Source organism: Lithobates pipiens, unplaced genomic scaffold, assembly GCF_037356315.1.
Source record: "Lithobates pipiens isolate NorthernLeopardFrog02 unplaced genomic scaffold, aLitPip1_a1.2 Scaffold_19, whole genome shotgun sequence".
Taxonomy (NCBI): Eukaryota; Metazoa; Chordata; class Amphibia; order Anura; family Ranidae; genus Lithobates; species Lithobates pipiens.
The window spans coordinates 583,168,038-583,188,053 of NW_027507764.1; the positions used below are offsets into that span (position 1 = coordinate 583,168,038).

The 20,016-nt window shown below is 44.4% G+C and overlaps 1 protein-coding gene across 1 annotated transcript; it reads left to right on the forward strand.

Moving 5' to 3' along the window:
• Positions 1-844: 844 nt before the first annotated feature.
• On the forward strand, positions 845-19,737 carry LOC143997718 (protein tyrosine phosphatase type IVA 3; the record flags this gene model as incomplete). The annotated part of the gene is given in 4 exon segments (XM_077493499.1): positions 845-937; positions 6,929-7,059; positions 7,847-7,921; positions 10,569-19,737. Coding segments are annotated over 4 exon segments (417 nt in total), but the record flags the coding sequence as incomplete, so codon positions are not given.
• Positions 19,738-20,016: the final 279 nt, after the last annotated feature.

A 20,016-nucleotide genomic window follows, 5' to 3' on the forward strand; every position in this document is an offset into this window, starting at 1 on the left:
AGTTTCAGTAGAATGTTGTGGGCGGAAGCCGGACTGTAGGGGGTCATGAAGGTGGTTGTCCATGAGGTAGCGACTCATTCGGTCATGGACAAGGCGTTCAATCAGCTTGGAGGCAAATGGAAGCGGGGAGATGGGTCTTGCGTTATTCAAACAGGTGGGGTCTAGTGAGGGTTTTTTGAGTATGGTGGTAACCAGTGCATGTTTGAGCGGGGAAGGAAAGGTCGGCACTGGAGGAGAGGGAGAGGTTGAAGATGTGGGTTAGGGATTTTAGGCTAGCGTAGGAAGGTGGTCGCAGTAATTGAGAGGGGACAGCTGAGCCATGGAGAGGAGTTTATCAAATTAACCTGCCGTAACTGGGCAAGAGGAGGAGAGTATCGAGTGTGGTGTTAGTGGTGTTGGACCCGATGTGTTGGGTAGGGGAAGAATTTGAATGCTGGATATCTCCTTGCGAGTTGTGTCGCTTTTGCTATTGAAATGGTTGGCAATCTGTTGAGCGGTAAGAAAGTTTGTGGGTGAGGGCAGTGGTGGGGGGGGGGGGGGGTGATGTAAGGAATTAAGGGTAGAAAAGAGTTGATGAGGTTTGGATGAGAGGGTTTTGACGAGAGTGTTGTAATAGGTTTGTTTAGCCGTGTGGAGGCAGGAGTTGTCTTTGAGAAGGGCAGATTTGTAGAGGGTAAAGTCGTCTTCTCCACTTCCTGTGTAGTTGGAGAGATGGCAAGTGAGAGAAATCTCCCCAAACTTCAGTTGTCCACCTTCCCCACTCGGCTCAGAAGATGCTTTGGTTGGGGTTCCACAGTTCTCCTGCCTTTGCATTGCCCTCACGGTCTGTTTTTATTCTGTGTAGGATCTGAAGAAGTACGGGGTCACCACCGTGGTCAGAGTGTGCGAGATCACATATGACAAGACGCCCCTGGAGAAAGATGGCATCACCGTTATGGTAAGTGAAAGTCCGCCTTATTGTAGGAGATACAAGCTGCTGATTATCACTCCTCTACTTCTTATCATCTTTTGTCTTGTAAATATACCATAGAAAGTCTTCTATCTGCTAAAAGTGAAAAAAATAAAATAAATGACCCTGCCCGGAATCCAATGAGCGAATTTTCTTTTTTTGACTCTGCATCACTGAAATCTCAGGGAGTCTGTTAACCCCACCCGCCTGTGTTATGGAGATGGGGGGGGGGGGGGGGGTCTGTAGTTCTAATGCATTCTCTATGCTAGGATGAAAAAGTTGTTCCTCTATACCAGGAACTGCGGCCCTGCCTTTATCCAGCCCTTGGGGCACCCTTCCTCCCACTGGCTCCAGCCCTTGGGGCACCCTTCCTCCCACTGGCTCCAGCCCTTGGAGGCACCCTTCCTCCCACTGGCTCCAGCCCTTGGAGGCACCCTTCCTCCCACTGGCTCCAGCCCTTGGAGGCACCCTTCCTCCCACTGGCTCCAGCCCTTGGAGGCACCCTTCCTCCCACTGGCTCCAGCCCTTGGAGGCACCCTTCCTCCCACTGGCTCCAGCCCTTGGAGGCACCCTTCCTCCCACTGGCTCCAGCCCTTGGGGGCACCCTTCCTCCCACTGGCTCCAGCCCTTGGGGGCACCCTTCCTCCCACTGGCTCCAGCCCTTGGGGGCACCCTTCCTCCCACTGGCTCCAGCCCTTGGGGGCACCCTTCCTCCCACTGGCTCCAGCCCTTGGGGGCACCCTTCCTCCCACTGGCTCCAGCACAGGAAGAGTCATACCCCTTTAAGGTTGTTTTCCAGTGTCAGATCCTCCTGTAGGTGGCAGTATAAACTGTAAGCCAACACAGGACAATCCCTCTCAATACCAGCTTGGGCCTCAGTTTTGTAGCAAAGCAGTGCCAAGAGCATGATCATTGATATTGGAACCGATCTATATCCATCAATGGATTTTAGATGGGCAACAACATATAAAAAAAAAAAAAAAAACTACCTGCAACCCAAGAACTGCCTGAAGGACAAACACCTGAAACTTGATACCAAATGAGGCCTAACCGTGACCCCCCCCCCCCCCTCCCGCCAAATCGAGGAACCTGCCAACACCACCAGAGGGAGCACATGGGAAATCAAACTGGTGCCTAAGGTTGAAGAAAGACGTCCATCCTCCTAGAACACAAATGAGACTGGTAGTGAGAGGCTTCAGCCTGGGCTGGCCTACAATTTTCTTCTTTGCCAGTATGCAATCTTTTTGCAGGAAGTGGGATAACCAAAAAGGCCAAAGACTTCCGTCTCCCCCAATGGACTCCTCAAAATTGTGATTTTATAGAGTAGAAAGTTCCTACTTTGATATACAGATGACTAAAATATGGAACCCTATGTAGATAAAACGTCAAAGCCTGATCAAGCATGGCTTTCAGCATCAATAACTCTGCCTAGGTAACACGCATAGAAAATGCTCTACAGTTTTCCTTTTATAAGGTTCCTGCTGGTTTGTGAAGGGTCAGTCCTGCCAAAGGTGCAGTTTTAGTTGGAGGTGGAGACTGGTGTGCTAAGTGATGGGCACAGCGGGTGTACAGACCCGGGAACTCGGCACAGGGATGGTGGGAACCCCTCATAATGGGCACAGCAGGTGTACAGACCCGGGAACTCAGCACAGGGATGACGAGAACCCCTCATAATGGGCACAGCAGGTGTACAGACCCAGGAACTTGGCACAGGGATGGTGGGAACCCCTCATAATGGGCACAGCAGGTGTACAGACCCAGGAACTTGGCACAGGGATGGTGGGAACCCCTCATAATGGGCACAGCAGGTGTACAGACCCAGGAACTTGGCACAGGGATGGTGGGAACCCCTCATAATGGGCACAGCAGGTGTACAGACCCAGGAACTTGGCACAGGGATGGTGGGAACCCCTCATAATGGGCACAGCAGGTGTACAGACCCAAGAACTCAGCACCGGGATGGTGGGAACCCCTCATAATGGGCACAGCAGGTGTACAGACCCGGGAACCCAGGGCAGAGATCTCACCAATATGGCTCCTGGGGGGGATAAGAGCTGTAACCCTCCAGCATTTACCTAACCCTGTAATATAATGTTTCAGTGGCATTGCTCGTGTATCTGCTGAGTGATGTGATGGGGTATTCTGTGGTGCCATGGCGGGCGGTGTTTGGATGGAGGGTCCCGTGTACTCGGATAATGCCAGGCTGGCGGTGCCAACTTTTGCCAGTTATTTTTTGCTTGGTTTTTCTTTCCGGTCTGTCACCCTTCAGCCTTGGAATTCCAGAACCAGCGAAGCGATGGGCTTTCTAATTCTTTGTTGCTTTAATGCCCTCTGGCACAGATGAATCTCCTCCGGCGTCCCCAGAGGCACCTCGAGGACATCGCAGATTAAAGCCGGGCTCCGGGCACAACCACTCTTTTATTTTAAAAAGCGACAAAAGATGAGTAAAGGATTGAGCGGCATCTGTGTGCCAATCTTGCAATTTGTAATCCCCCTTGGCATTAAACAAGGGGATTCGGGATGCAGTAGTATCTCCTCCTTGTGAATCGCCACTCGACTGCACTCTAAAAAGCAATTCACTGATCACTTTTCAGAGGGAAGTGTAGGTCCATTGCATGTGCATACGGAGCTTTTATTTCCAAAATAATTTTTCAGTCTTTAATAATCTCTGTAAATTTTTATTAAAATCCTACCTGGCGATCCTGCCGTGAATGGTCAGCAGAATCTGGCTTTTCCTGTTAGAGTGACAACGTTTTATCCTGGTCTCCAATTGGGATCCTGTGTTGTCACCCCCAGTGGAGAGTACAGGCAGCCAGTTTTAGCACACATTGCATGGTCGTCGCCATCGGGGGAGCTGGTGCAGAACAACGATGTGCAGCCAGTGTTGGCAGGAAGTGTCGGAAACAGGCTGCAGGAGATCAGCAGAAAGAATAAAAAAAAAATCAAAACCGTATCCTGTTTAAGAAAAAAAAAAGTGGCAATAGTTGATGACACGCAGGGCTTTAGCGGCTCAATGTCATCCGATTTATGATCTATGGCTACTTGGCCGAGAAGAAGGAAACGCATCTCTGCAGCTCGCGGTCTCCGCAGCCCCGAAGCGAAGGCCTTTCCTGCAGCGCTGGCGTTGTTTACATTGCGCTATAAATAGCAGACCTTGCCGGAGAGCGTGATAAGGGCTATATTTGTCACTCTAATGAAGGGCTTTCTGGCTGAACGTCGGCTGAATAATCCCAGGATGGAAACACGCGCGTCCTCGCGCTGGAAAATGCGTATTTCATGGTTTTTACCGCCGTCACCCACTCAGAGGACCCCCGCTTACCGACATTGTCAATAAAATCTGAGGCTTCGATTTCAGCAATTTGTAGCGATCGGGAGAACAAAAAAAAAAATCACAATACTTGAGTCTCATTCCCCGCGCTGCAGGAAGTAAACGAGTGAATGAGAAGGAAATGGAGCTAAATGATTAACCCTTTCACTGCCAGGGGACTTCATTTCTTTTTCCTTTCCAAAAAAAAAAAAAATATGACATATACAGCAGTTCAATACAAATGTATCAAACAGTAATCACAAAACATAATTTTTCATCATGTAAAAAAAGTTATTACTGTTTGATAAATTTGTATTGAACTATATTTCGTATTATTGATTATTGTGCCTTTTTTTTTTGCATGTGTTTAGGGGAAGAAAAAAAAGTCACAATATGAAATGTAGTTCAATACAAATGTATCAAACAGTAATAATCGCAAAACATATAATTTTTCATCATGGGGGGAAAAAAAAAATTACTGTTTAATAAATTTTTATTGAACTATATTTTGGATTATTGTGCAAAAAAAGCACAATATTCAATAATACGAAATATAGTTCAATAGAAATTTATTAAACAGTAATAACTTTTTTACATAATGAAAAATATGTTTTGTGATTATTACTGTTTGATACATTTGTATTGAACTATATTTCATATTGTGGTTTTTTTTTTTTGGTTTTTTTTTTCTTCCCCTAAACACATGCAAAAAAAAGGCACAATAATCAATAATATGAAGTATAGTTCAATACAAATTTATCAAACAGTAATAACTTTTTTTTACATGATGAAAAATTATGTTTTGTGATTACTGTTTGATACATTTGTATTGAACTGTATATGTCATGTTCCTTTCCAAAAAAAAAAAAAAAATTAACATGACATATACAGTTCAATACAAATGTATCAAACAGTAATCACAAAATATATAATCATTTTTCATCATGTAAAATAAAGTTTACTGTTTGATAAATTTGTATTGAACTATATTTCGTGCTATTGATGTGCCTTTTTTATTTGATTTTTTTTTTTAGTTAATTTTTTTTGAATGCATTAAGAAAATTAATTTTAGGAAAGGAAAAAAAAAATTATTTTCTAAACGCCTGCAAAAAAAAAAAAGCAAATACAAATTTATCAAACGGTAATAATGGCAAAACATATTATATTTTTTTATCATGTTAAAGTTCTTCCTGTTTTTGTTAAATTTGTATTGAACTATATTTCTTTACTCGATGGAAAAAGTTTTTCCATTTTATTATTACTGTTTGCTAACTATATTTTGTGTTGATTATTTCGCCTTTTATATTTTTATTTTTTTGCATGCGTTTAGAAAATGTTGTATTTCCTTTCTTAAAATTAATTTTCTAAAAACCTACATAAAAAATAAAGGCGCAATAATCGATAACACAAAATATAGTTCAATACAAATGTATCAAACTGTAATAATGGCAAAACATAACTTTCTTGATGAAAAAAGAATATATTACTGTTTGATAAATTTGTATTAAACTATATTTCCTCTTATTGATTATTGTGCCTTTTTTTTTCTTTTTTTTTTTTTTGCATGTTTAGATAATGTATTTTAGGAAGAGAAAAACTAAATTTATTTTCTAAACGCATGCAAAAAAAAAGTACAATCAATAACACGAAATGTATAGTTCAATACAAATTTATCAAACCGTAATAACTTTCTTTACATGATGAAAAAATGATATATGTTTTGCTATTAACATTTAAGAATGACATTTCTGTCCCTGGAGAATTAAATGGTGGTAGTTCTAATTTATGTCACACAGTATTAGTGCAACAGAGCGCAAGCTCAAAGCTGTTTGTGATTTTGTGAAATATATATATATTTTTAATTTTTTTTTTAGTCTGGAGGAGTGGGCGTTCCTAGGCAGGCTGTATTTGCATAGGTAACACCCACATGTGACGCTGAGTTGGTCTGGAGGAGTGGGCGTTCCTAGGCTGTATTTGCATAGGTAACGCCCACGTGACGCCGAGTCTGGAGGAGTGGGCGTTCCTAGGCAGGCTGTATTTACATAGGTAATGCCCACATGTGACGCTGAGTTGATCTGGAGGAGTGGGCGTTCCTAGGCTGTATTTGCATTGGTAATGCCCACATGTGACGCTGAGTTTGGAGGAGTGGGCGTTCCTAGGCAGGCTGTATTTGCATAGGTAACGCCCACATGTGACTCTGAGTTAGTCTGGAGGAGTGGGCGTTCTTAGGCTGTATTTGCATTGGTAACGCCCACATGTGGCACTGAGTCTGGAGGAGTGGGCGTTCCTAGGCAGGCTGTATTTGCATAGGTAACGCCCACACGTGGCACTGAGTCTGGGGGAGTGGGCGTTCCTAGGCAGGCTGTATTTGCATAGGTAACGCCCACATGTGGCACTGAGTCTGGAGGAGTGGGCGTTCCTAGGCAGGCTGTATTTGCATAGGTAACGCCCACATGTGGCACTGAGTTAGTCTGGAGGAGTGGGCGTTCCTAGGCTGTATTTGCATAGGTAACGCCCACATGTGGCACTGAGTCTGGAGGAGTGGGCGTTCTTAGGCAGGCTGTATTTGCATAGGTAACACTCACGTGTGTGACGCTGATTCTGATTTGATAGAACTGAGCAAAGTAGTGAACAGAGGGATCTCTCATCTGATTTGGTTTTCTTTCTTTTAGGATTGGCCATTTGATGACGGAGCTCCTCCCCCAACCAAAATCGTGGACGATTGGTTAAATCTGCTGAAAGCGAAGTTCTGTGAAGATCCCGGTTGCTGTGTAGCCGTTCACTGCGTGGCCGGACTGGGCAGGTAGGTGGCTTTCTCTGCGGCCTGCGCTGTGAGTCAAGGGTTTCCAACAATTTCATTTAATTGGCTCCGCCCACAATCTGTAAACCTTCTCTGATGCAATACAGCATGCTGGGGACCCATTAATAAATAAAATACTTTACAGGTGCCCTTCATCTCTAAATCCCCATTGCTTTACTGCCACACTGAAGGGTTCCATCCTCTTTTTTTGTGGTTCAGAACATGAAGGGTTAACTTTGCAGGATCAGTGCATCCCTAGCGCATTTAGATACGCTTCACTTGCAATTAAATGCTCTGCGGAGAGCTACTTTAGTGGCTCTAGGATGTATGATGAGTTTGACAAGAGCTCCATCTACTGGCAGATGTAGGTTATTGCAGTCTGTAGCATTGCCAAATACATATGTTGCAAGAAAAAGGGGATAAGCCTTTTTCTCTCTGCGGTCTCTTGACTCCTCGTGCCGACTGTCTTTCCTGGACTATTTTAAAAAAAATATTTATTGCATTTCCACAATTTTATTACAAACATAAAAGAAAAAAAGGAGGGGGAAAGAGAAAGAAGAGAGTAAAAAACCCGCTCATCTCTGTAATCTCCGTGAATATGTTGTATAGCTGTTAAGAGAGGGAGTTTACACTCTCCCCACCCTTCCCATACTAATGTATCCAAAACCAACTATATTTACTTTAGATTCCACCTAGGTCACCATTTTAAATATTTAAATAATAATGAAAGTGTGAAAATATTTTACAAACTCAATATATTCCTTTATCTTGGTCTGTTTTCCCTTTGCAGAGCTCCTGTCCTGGTGGCCCTCGCCCTTATTGAGAGCGGAATGAAGTATGAAGATGCCATTCAGTTCATCCGGCAGTGAGTATCTGTGTCTTTGTACCGTGGTTGCGTCTTTCTCTTCTGGATCTGCACATTTACAAGCTTCCTGTGATAGAGTAATAAAGGGCTAAAATGCTCCTCCCGGGCTTCACTCAGTGCTGCTCATAGCCAAAAGCATGGACCTTTGGTCACATGATCTCTGCTGCGGGGAGGATCGGAGTTCTCATTGGCTAATTCTTCCCTTTTGGCTGAGCTATCCTTCTGTATGAGAGCTTGTCACCATCTTCCCATATTGCAGCCGGAGGATGAGAACTCGGCAGGCTGCTGAATATGTGGAAATGTTTGTTATTGGCCAATCTAAGGGGTCAGTCCTCCTAAAACTCATATCTGTCTTTGGTAGAAACTGGTAAGTTAGTACTGGACAGTCTCAGCCTGTTCTCAGGGACTCTTATTAGGAGGGGTTCCCACCATCCCTGTGCCAAGTTCCCAGGTCTGTACACCCGCTGTACCCATTATGAGGGGTTCACACCATCCCTGTACCAAGTTCCCAGGTCTGTACACCCGCTGTGCCCATTATGAGGGGTTCCCACCTTCCCCGTGCCAAGTTCCCAGGTCTGTACACCCGCTGTGCCCATTATGAGGGGTTCCCACCATCCCTGTGCCAAGTTCCCGGGTCTGTACACCCGCTGTGCCCATTATGAGGAGTTCCTGCCTTCCCTGTGCTAAGTTCCCAGGTCTGTACACCCGCTGTGCCCATTATGAGGGGTTCCCACCTTCCCTGTGCCAAGTTCCCAGGTCTGTACACCCGCTGTGCCCATTATGAGGGGTTCCCACCTTCCCTGTGCCAAGTTCCCAGGTCTGTACACCCGCTGTGCCCATTATGAGGGGTTCCCACCATCCCTGTGCCAAGTTCCCAGGTCTGTACACCCGCTGTGCCCATTATGAGGGGTTCCCACCTTCCCTGTGCCAAGTTCCCGGGTCTGTACACCTGCTGTGCCCATTATGAGGGGTTCCCACCATCCCTGTGCCAAGTTCCCGGGTCTGTACACCCGCTGTGCCCATTATGAGGGGTTCCTGCCTTCCCTGTGCCAAGTTCCCAGGTCTGTACACCCGCTGTGCCCATTATGAGGGTTTATTTCTGCTTTAAAAGTGAAAGGAGTTGTAAACTCTCAAGGTTTTTCACCTTGAAGCGGAGATCCACCAAAAAGGGGAACTTCCACTCATTTGTCTCCTCTCACTCTCCGGTGCCACAATTTGCACCTTTGGGTGGGGGCGCGTACAGGATATCTGTCTTTGGCAGGTATCCTGTTCCCACTTCCAGGAGTCCGGGCCGCGGCCCGTGACATCACCGCGGGGCAGTAGGAGAGAGGGGCGGGGCCTCGCACATGCGCAGTAGGGTTCCCGGTGTGAAACCGTAAGGCTACACTGCCAAGTACCCTTACCCGCAATGGTGGCAGCAGCACCCAACAGCCGATAGAAAACATCAGCTGCGGTGCCGACTTCGCTGCGGGACTCTTGTGTTTTTTTTTTCATTTATTTATTTATTGGGCGGAATGCCGCTTTAATGCATTCTATGCTTTAAGGTGAAAAACCTCCTGTACTGCAACAGCCCCCAGCCCCTCTTTTTCTTACCTGAGCCCGATCGGTCCAGCGTCTCGGACGAGCCCAGCGGCTCCAGCCACTGTCTCGTGTCCTCATCGGATAGATAGCAGCAGGGAACCATTCGCTGCTGTCAATCAAATCCAATGACGCGGGTGGGGGCGGGGCTGAGTCCTGCTGTGTGAATGGACGCGGGAGCGCGCCTACATGAGTGTCCCCATGGAAAGGGGGGTCACCCAGTGAAGAGGAGGAGCCAGGAGCGCCACCTTGGGATCCCAGAAGAGGAGGATCGGGGCCGCTCTGTGCAAAAACAAATGCACAGAGCAGGTAAGTGTTACATGTTAGTGTTTTTTTATTTTTTTATTTAACAAACCCTTACAATCACTTTTAATGTTTAATCTGCTAATATTTTGCCCCCCCCCCCCCCCCCAACATGCTAACAATGTATTTTTTCTATGTTCTGCAGTCCTTAAATAAAATAAACAAAAACAAAAAAACATGCTAATTGTTTAAACCCCTTTCCATTTACAATACATTATTGGATCCACTTATGTCATCACCGGGTCTCTGTGCTTCTCTATGCAATGCAGGCAGATCATGGCTGGTGGGAGGGGCCGGCAGGTTGCTGTACACGGCTTCCTAAAAACATCCCAGCACCCAAGCTCTGTACTCCCCAAGAGTGCTCAGCCCTGATGCAAGCAGTGGGCTAGCATCATGGGTAGGTGGGTGTCAGTCTGGCGGAGTGGGCGTTCCTAAGCAGGCCGAATTTGGTTGCAGGTAATGCCCACATGTGATGCTGAGCCTCCATAAGTGAGCTGAAAAAGGGGGCGGGGCCAGGGACAGTCAGGCTGGGGGGGGGGGGGGGAGGGCTAATGATGCTGGAGATCCTCAAGCCAAGAAATGGGGCGGGGCTCGATCCGACTTGCTGCAGCTTCTAATGCACATTGTGAGAAGCTAACAGTGTGCGGTGAAATCGGAAGGGAGCCATTTCAGTCCAGCAGAGGGAGCCGGTGTACAACTGTGCAAGACTGAAGGATCCCATGGTCAGAAACCTCAAGAGCCTTTTGTTTTTTGTTTTTTCTTGCAGGAAACGGCGGGGCGCCATCAACAGCAAGCAGCTGACTTACTTGGAGAAATACCGGCCAAAGCAGAGGCTACGGTTCAAAGACCCGCACAACCACAAGAACAAGTGCTGCATTATGTAACCGCTGTGACTTATTGCCAAAGCACACCTACATCAGACCCCCGCGATGCTACATCAGACCCCCGCGATGCTACATCAGACCCCCGCGATGCTACATCAGACCCCCGCGATGCTACATCAGACCCCCGCGCGCGCACACAGGCGTACCCCTCCTCCACTCACCCACTGCAAAAAGCAAGGGCAAGACTGAAGTAGAAGCTACTCGATTTGTTTTCCACAAGAATTACATTTTATATAGCTTCTTGTAAATATACGTTTGCCACTGTATAATGCATTATGTAATATATAGGGTTTTTTTGTTTTGTTTTTCTCGAGGGAGGAGGGTGTTTTGGCACCTTTTTTTAATGTGTGGGCCAGACTTTTGGGAGGGGGGGACTTGTAGTCCAGCTGCACATTTCACTTTTTTTTTATATATATATATATATATATATATATATATATATATATAATTAGAGGGTACGTCTTGTTGAAGTTAGAGGACAGAAATTAATTTTCACTTCTTTACCCTTTTAGTTTAGACCAAGTTTTATTATAACTGGCCGGCCCACGCGGATCCTGGTGCTTTGAATGCTATAGCTTCGTAACTCATTGCTCTTGCTCGCCCCCTAGTGTCCAGTAGGGATAGAAGGTGCACAGGTCACTCGTTGTTTTACTGTGACCTATCGCAATATAGAACTAAAGTGTTCAAGAGTGTTTGTTTTTTTTTTTTTGTTTTTTGTTTTTTATTTGTTTTTTTTTTATAATCTCCATTCATTGGAGACGAGGAACGTGAGCAAGAAAGGAGATACTTGGCTAGAACGTGCAAGCGCGGGATTGGTAACTCGCGCAGGCCAGACCAGGGAATGGTTTAGTCTGAAACTTAAAGGTAAAGCATTATAAATAGCAGTTTCTTGGCCTCTGACTTTGACAAAACTGTAGTGATCCTTTTAAGACTGGGCAGTAAAGTCATGACCTTTGTAAATACGGGTTTATTACTTATCTCTTGTACAGGCTCATGGTGAAACCTTTTTAGTATGACGTTTGGCCACCTTAGACATAAGATTGTTGGGTTGCTACACAGACTCTTGGTGAAACCTTTTTAGCAGGAAGTGTTCCCACCTTTTAGACGCGGGATCATTGGGTTTCTGTAGGCTCTTGGTGAAAACGTTATTCCCGGTAGGAAGTATTCTTACCTTGGACACAGGATTGTTGGCTTGGATAGGTTCTTGGTGCTCTTTCTGGCCGGTAGGATGCACTCCCACCTTGGACACGGGATCTTTGGGTTAGTATAGGCTATTGGTGAAATAGTCTATAGGAACTATACCTACCTTAGACTCCGTGCAACTGAGTTTGTTTAGGCTCTTCGTAAAACCTTTATGCCAAGTGCGAAAGTGTTCCCACCTTAGACACGGGATCGTTGGGTTTTTTGGAGGCTCTTGGTGAAACCTCTGCCCAGTAAGAAGTGTTCACACGTTGGATACAGAATTGTTGTCTTGGATAGGCTCTTGGTGAAACCTTTCTGCACAGTAGGAAGAATTCCTACCTTAGACTTGGGAACGCTGGGTTTCCACAGGCTCTTGGTGAAACCTTTATGCCCATTAGGAAGTGTTCCCACCATAGACACGGGATTGTTGGGTTTCCACAGGCTCTTGGTGAAACCTTTTATGCCCAGTAGGAAGTGTTCCCACCATAGACACGGGATTGTTGGGTTTCCACAGGCTCTTGGTGAAACCTTTTATGCCCATTAGGAAGTGTTCCCACCATAGACACGGGATTGTTGGGTTTCCACAGGCTCTTGGTGAAACCTTTTATGCCCAGTAGGATGTGTTCCCACCATAGACACGGGATTGTTGGGTTTTTATAGGCTCTTGCTCAAACCTTTATGCCCAGTAGGAAGTGTTCCCACCTTAGACACGGGATTGTTGGGTTTTTATAGGCTCTTAGTGAAACCTTTTATGCCCAGTAGGATGTGTTCCCACCATAGACACGGGATTGTTGGGTCTTTATAGGCTCTTGCTGAAACCTTTATGCCCAGTAGGATGTGTTCCCACCATAGACACGGGATTGTTGGGTTTTTATAGGCTCTTGGTGAAACCTTTTATGCCCAGTAGGACGTGTTCCCACCTTAGACACGGGATTTTTGGCTTGGATAGATTTTTGGTGAAACCTTGCTTCTTATGAGGAAGTGCTGCCACCTTGGAAATTTGATTTTTGGGCTTACTATAGGACAGGCATATGCAATTAGCGGACCTCCCAGCTCTTGCAGAACTACAAGTCCCATGAGGCAAGACTCTGAGGCACAAGCATGACACCCAGAGGCATGAGGGGACTTGTAGTTTTGCAACAGCTGGAGGTCCGCTAATTGCATATCCCTGGTATAGGATCTTCGTGAAAACTTTATGCACAGTTGGAAGAGTTCCCATCTTAGACTCGAGCTCTGGGTTTTCTTTAGGCTCTTGGTGAAACCTTTCTGCGTAGTCGAAAAATAGAACAAAATGGGGACTTTAAAGGCGCAAATGGACACATTTCTAAAATCATTATTTTAAATCCATAAAATTCATCTTCCAAAACAGATTTTTTTTTTCAACAGATGCATATATCGGATTGAATAAAAAATTATGCTTCCACTCAACATGTTTCGCCGACTATTTATACAGCTTCTTCAGGAGTATATGCATTAATATAAATTGAACAATAAATAATTCATGAAAGAAAATGTGCATAATAAATGTAAACTTTTTAAAAAAAAAAGGTTGTAATTGTATAATCAGAATATAATTCAAATAACATTACTATGTACACCATTATGTATTAATATTGAAGTGTTTTCTTGTACTGTGCCTTCAGTAATGCATTGGCACGCTAACAATTATTTATAAGTTATAATACATACCTGTTGAATTGTATCATTTCTTTGTGGTGTCAACTACCACTGAAACAATAAAACAATATCTGATTCAATTTAACAAGTATGTGTTATAACTTATAAATGATTGTAACAATGCCAATGTATTACTGAAGATACAATACAAGAAAACACTTTACTATGTACACTATTATGTATTATTGATGATATTTGAATTATGTTATGATTATACAATTACAACCTTTTTAAAAAAAAAAGTTTATTATGTAAACTTTTTTTTTTCCATGAATTGTTTAACTTGGATTGATGCATATTCTCCTGAAGAAGCTGTATAAATGGTGAAACAGGTTGCGTGGAAGCATAATTTTTTTTATTCAATCTGATACATGTATCTGAAAATATCTGTTTTACAAGATTAATTTTATTGATTTATAATATTTTAGAAACCCTTGTAAATTTTGCAGAACCTCAGTCTGTCCCTGATGCGTTTTTTCCAGGAGAGAAGTGGCTTCTTTGCTGTCCTCAAAGTCTTCTCACTGTGCAGGCAGATGCGCTCACACCTGCTTGCTGCTGTTCCTGAGCAAACTCTGTCCTGGTGGTGCCCCCGATCCCACAGCTGAAGCAACTGTAGGAGACAAGCCTGGCACTTGCTGGACTTTCTTGGGCGCCCTGAAGCCTTCTTTACAAATGCAGTGGAAACTTTTTTTTTTTTTTTTTTTTTATGGGATTGTTAATTTTCAGGGCAAAAGAGGGACTTTGTAGTTAATTGCAGTTCGTCTGATTGCTCTTCATAACATTCTGGAGTATATGCCAATTGCCAACCTTAAAATTGAGGCAGCAGACTTTGTGAAAATGTTATATTTGTGTCATTCTCAAAACTTTTGGCCACGGTTGTATATCCGCTGAAGGCAAACCATGTTCCCCTTGGTGAGTCTCCTAAAATGTTATGATATAGCAGATGGTCTATTTCTCTTTTCTCCTCCCTCCTTGTCCTGGCTAGAAAGCGGAGGATCCCTGCATGCTCCCCATGTCCACGTGTGGGGCACACCTGCCCTTAACTGCCTTGGTGCCAAGGTTGTCTTGCTGGAGGGATTCAGCCTTTCCATTCCCAGCGCAAAACTATTGTATTTTTCTAAAAATGAAAGAGCGGCTTACCCACCTACTTTCCTCCTGAAGAAGCAGGAATTGACTCCTGTGAAACATGTAGAGGAATTTTGTTCACCATTAAAGTGAATGTCTTGTTAATTGAGGGGATTTTTTTTTTTTTACCCCATGTTGGATATTGTTTATCAAATACGTGTTTGGTATACAGTTATGGTGGGGATGCCGTTTTTAAGTAATTCTTCTTCCTTCCTTCTTCCCTTCTTCCTTCTTCTTCCCTTCTTTCCTTCTTCTTCCCTTCTTCTTCCCTTCTTCTTCCCTTCTTCTTCCCTTCTTCTTTCCATCTTTCCTTCTTCCCTTCTTTCCTTCTTTCTTCCCTTCTTTCCTTCTTTCTTCCCTTCTTTCCTTCTTTCTTCCCTTCTTTCCTTCTTTCTTCCCTTCTTTCCTTCTTTCTTCCCTTCTTTCCTTCTTTCTTCCCTTCTTTCCTTCTTTCTTCCCTTCTTTCCTTCTTTCTTCCCTTCTTCCCTTCTTTCCTTCTTTCTTCCCTTCTTTCCTTCTTCTCAGTTTTAATTATCCTTGCTAATAAAATTGTAAAGGGGAGTGTACTTCCCCCAAATTTTTAATATTGTATTGGTGTGGCTTTCTTCTGGGGCATCTCAGAAGTCCATTGTGGGTATACAATAGTAGTATTTCTAATTTTACTAGGATGTGGTGCCTTGGCTATCCAATATAGCTAATTGTTTAAAAAATAAAAAATAATTGGTTGTGGTCGTGAACCCTAAAAAAAAAAAAAAAAAAAAAATTAGCTGGTCAGATCTCACTACATGGTGTATATGATCACCAAAATTATCCAAGGACTACAGACTCCTTTAGATCCCAAAATACCAACTATGACTTTATTTTTGAGTCGGCTTAAAACTAAATCTAAAATCTGCCGTAATTGTACTTTTTGTATTTTTTTTTTTTATTTTTTTTTTATTTTTTTTACTGCCCCTGGGTAGGTGTGCAAGACTGGCTTTTCTTTAAACTTTCTGTAAATTTTTTACTTTGCCGCTTTGAAGATGAAAGCGAGAACATATTTTGACTGTTTGAAAACTTTAATAAAAAATTTATCTAAATGTAATTATTTTACATTATATTTTGTGATGTATTTGATCATGGGATAATATTGGTCATTCTTTTATAACCCAAAATCAAAATTTTGGTTATCTAGCGTGTTTTTTTTTTTTTTTTTTTTTTTTTCCAACCTTTTTTAACATGAAGGAACCCTTAAAGTAACTTTCCTGTCTCAAGGAACCCCTGCTTATAATTGCTATATCTGGAGCTTACGTTCCATTAATGTGATGGTCTCTGCAGAGAATGCTCCTTACACTTGTGGGCCATTTGGAAGAATTATTCCCTTATGGAGAGCTAAAAAAAATGATGAATGGTGTCAGTGGGAACTTATCTGAAAGGCAATAATTGCTTATGGACCCCTTAGGAAGCTCTGGAGGAACCCTGGTTGAGAATGACTACTCTAGTGGCTCACGGTATGTCAGACGGCACAGTCCATGTCCTTGCAGAACTGTTATGAGAAGTGTGGAGGAGATCACTTGAGCTGACCATACAGGTGACTGTTTGGTAAAGCGATCATACTTTTTTATTTATTTTTTTATTTTTTGAAACCTCAAAGCAATTAAAGATGGAAAATGGGCATCAAGATAAAAAAACTGCCCATTTTTACAGTCATCGTTCAAATTCTGGTTGGTCAACTGAACTCGTGGGTGGTAGATTTCTTGGTTTCTGATTACTTGCTGTCTTGTGTGTGGTTCCCTTTCATTTAAACGTGATTGAGATTCACTGAACATTGCCTCGTGTATGACCAGCTCTAGAGTCTCACTTGAAGGTCAATGGGAAGGATAGGCAACCTCGGCACTCCAGCTGGGGAGAAGCTACAAATTACATCAGGACTGTGGGAGTCATGCCTGTTGGGGTGCATCATGGGACTTGTAGTGTCCCAATGGCTGGAGGTCCAAGCTTGCCTACCTCTTCTCTGTAGACTTGTATTAAGCTAAGGGGGTTTTAATGCGATGTGATACACAGCTGGTTTCACTTTTGAATGATGGGAGCGCACACGCCCTCGGTGCCCCCTAGTACTGTGAGCGCACGCGCCCTCGGTGCCCCCCCAGTACTGTGAGCGCACGCGCCCTCGGTGCCCCCCCAGTACTGTGAGCGCACGCGCCCTCGGTGCCCCCCCAGTACTGTGAGCGCACGCGCCCTCGGTGCCCCCCCAGTACTGTGAGCGCACGCGCCCTCGGTGCCCCCCCAGTACTGTGAGCGCACGCGCCCTCGGTGCCCCCCCAGTACTGTGAGCGCACGCGCCCTCGGTGCCCCCCCAGTACTGTGAGCGCACGCGCCCTCGGTGCCCCCCCCAGTACTGTGAGCGCACACGCCCTCGGTGCCCCCCCCAGTACTGTGAGCGCACGCGCCCTCGGTGCCCCCCCAGTACTGTGAGCGCACGCGCCCTCGGTGCCCCCCCAGTACTGTGAGCGCACGCGCCCTCGGTGCCCCCCCAGTACTGTGAGCGCACGCGCCCTCGGTGCCCCCCCAGGACTGTGAGCGCACGCGCCCTCGGTGCCCCCTGGTTTCTCTTCACTATATCCAATTAGGAGCTTTTAGGATGGCTCCTAGTCATGTGATTGCTGTAACAGCCAATCACGTGATCAGGAAGCTGAGGAAATGCTTTAGGGGCCGGTGGGAGCTGGTGGTAAGGGTTAGGTTGATCACATGTCCATAACTTTTACACGTTTACATATTCTACTTTTACAGCCTGTACAAGCATAAGATAAGGTAATACAAACTATCTACAAAGCTTATGGATCTGCTTCCCATCCTTTAGTCAGACATGTCAGGAAAGAGCAGGTACACTAAATGTCAATGTGTATATACTACATATGAATTCCTATAGTCTGGTTATATCTTGTTGCTAAGAATGGTAAAACAATTTGAGCTGAAGTGTAAATGTGAAGCTTAGAAACGAGTACACCATTTGTTTTTTTTGTTTTTTTTAACTGTATTTTTGTTCCCCCCCCCCAGTGCTCGTGGATTTTTTGAAATGATTATTTTGGCCAAAAGGGTGCGCAACTGTGTGCTGTGTAGGTCACCTAATAACTAAACGACACTTTGGAGCCTTATATCCCTGTTTGAGACGTCCAGTAAAGCGGCGTCCTCTGTAGAAGTGCCGCCGGCTACCACAGATGGAGGAGCTGTGCGCTTGGCACCCTGGCGTGTCCCCGCTGGATTGCAGACATGGGATTTCCAGCTGAATTTTTGTAAAATACAATTTTTTTTTCTTTCATCTTGTATAAATCTGTGCTAGCTGACTGAACATGTATTGGTACATTTTATTGTGGGAGTCGCATTGACTTTTTGAAGCGTGCCTGTGTGATGGAGCGGCTCTATTGGTATTCAACCTACAGTCAAAGGAGACCCCCCCTCCCCCCCTCAACATCCATGACCCTGCCCACCCCCACTAAGTCAGGTGTATGGCTATCATTGCCACCCCCTCTGTGAAGCAATCCGCAGCAGGGACATTTGAAAAGTGGGGGGGGGGGGTGGCAGTAAGTCACCTCACTACCGCACCTTGAATTAGCCACGTTTTGTGGCGGTATTGCCCAGCGAGCGCGACGGAGTGTAATTCTTGTTACGGCACGTGTACTTCTCCAGTCTGGCTGCCTTTGCAGCTCAGGAGGAAGCTGCTAAAACAAACATGGCTCAGCCACTTGTTTTTGCCACCTCCCCCCAACTACAAGCCCTTCGAATCATTTTTTTTCAGGGGGTTTGGCATTGTGCCCCCGCTGTATTCATTTTTCTTAAGTGTATATTTCTCAATAGAGCTGGTTCACGTGGCTGCGGTGGTAATTGAAAAAAAAAGGGTCCTGTGCTTTTTTTTTTATTTTTTATTTTTTTTTATTTTTTTTTGGGGGGGGGCGGTCTGGTTCAGGTGCAAATTCAGGGAAAAATGTCTTGAACCAGTGAACAGTAACGCACCGGACCGCAGGCACGAAACCGCGGGTGCACTTATGTGAAGCTGGCCTGAATGGGAAGGGTCAGCAGTTCTACCTGAATACCGGTCCTTTGAGCGGCGATGGCATAACCAGGTGCCTAGGTCTTTAATAAGTCACATGAACTACAGCAGGATTCTGGCGCACCAAAGGTGTTGCCATTTTAATATCGAGAAATTTAGCAGATGCAGTGGCACAAGTGCCTCGGCAAATTTTCTTCCTAGCGAACCAGTAGGCTACCAATCTGAGCGCTAGCTGCCTCCATAGACACCAGGTACTCTTTTATATCACAGTGGCTGTGGGAGGATGAAATGACCTTTTTTAGTTATGGGCCATTTTACCCAACGTGACCTACATGCCCAAAAAAGATCGCAAACGAGATTGTGACTTCCTTTTTGTAAAAAAATAAAATAAAAATGTCTGTTACATTTTATTACTTTCCTTTGTTGGATTTCTCACTCTCTGAGAACGGTTCTCTTATGACTCTACAAACGTGAAGGGAAAGCATAGAAAATCCCTTTCCTGAAAAAAAAAAAAGGCAGTCGATCCCGAAGACGGTCCCATAGCCAGCGGTCCGCAGCTCCTGCGTCAAAGCACTTGCCTCTCCAGGTCGTATCTACCTCTGGTTGCGGAGGGGCTATGAAACCGCCGTCGGGGATCCCTGCTCCATTTCTCCATTGTACTATGAATGTCCGAGACACTCGCGTTCACACCATTTTTTTTTTTTTTTTTTTTTTTTTTTTTTTAAACGTTGGATTAAAAAAAAGAACAAAATCTGAATCCAATTTTCTGGTTGTGAAAAGCCTTATTTAACAATCACTTTTGTACATAAGTTTTGTCTCACGTGGCGGTTTGTTGTGTTTCACAATATGGCTGACAAATGGGCAGATTACGTTCTGATTAAATGTGTGTGTGTTTCTTTCATTTTTTAATAACATATGCTTCTATTTTCAAGTCAGGTTTATTATTTTTTTTTTGGTCTTTAATGGATTGACTATTCCCTTTTATGTACAAATTTATCAATTTTGAAAAATAAATTATAGCACTGGAATTTATTATAAAATGTTGTTTACTGTGTTTTTTTTTTATTTACTTTTTTGTTTGTTCTTTGAGTTTTTTTTTTTTTTTTTTAATTCCTCCTTGTCATCACCCCACCAGCCCTTAACAGGAGGAGGCCGGCTTTCTGTCCAGGTGACTGCTGCAATTGGCTGTCAAAGCAGTCACATGATTGGCAGCTCCCAATTGCAAGCTTACTGCGAGCTAGTTCCCCATGGACACGCATGTGCAGCTGGCCAGCCTTAAAACCCACCTTCTCAGCCACCACATATGTGCATACAGCTGA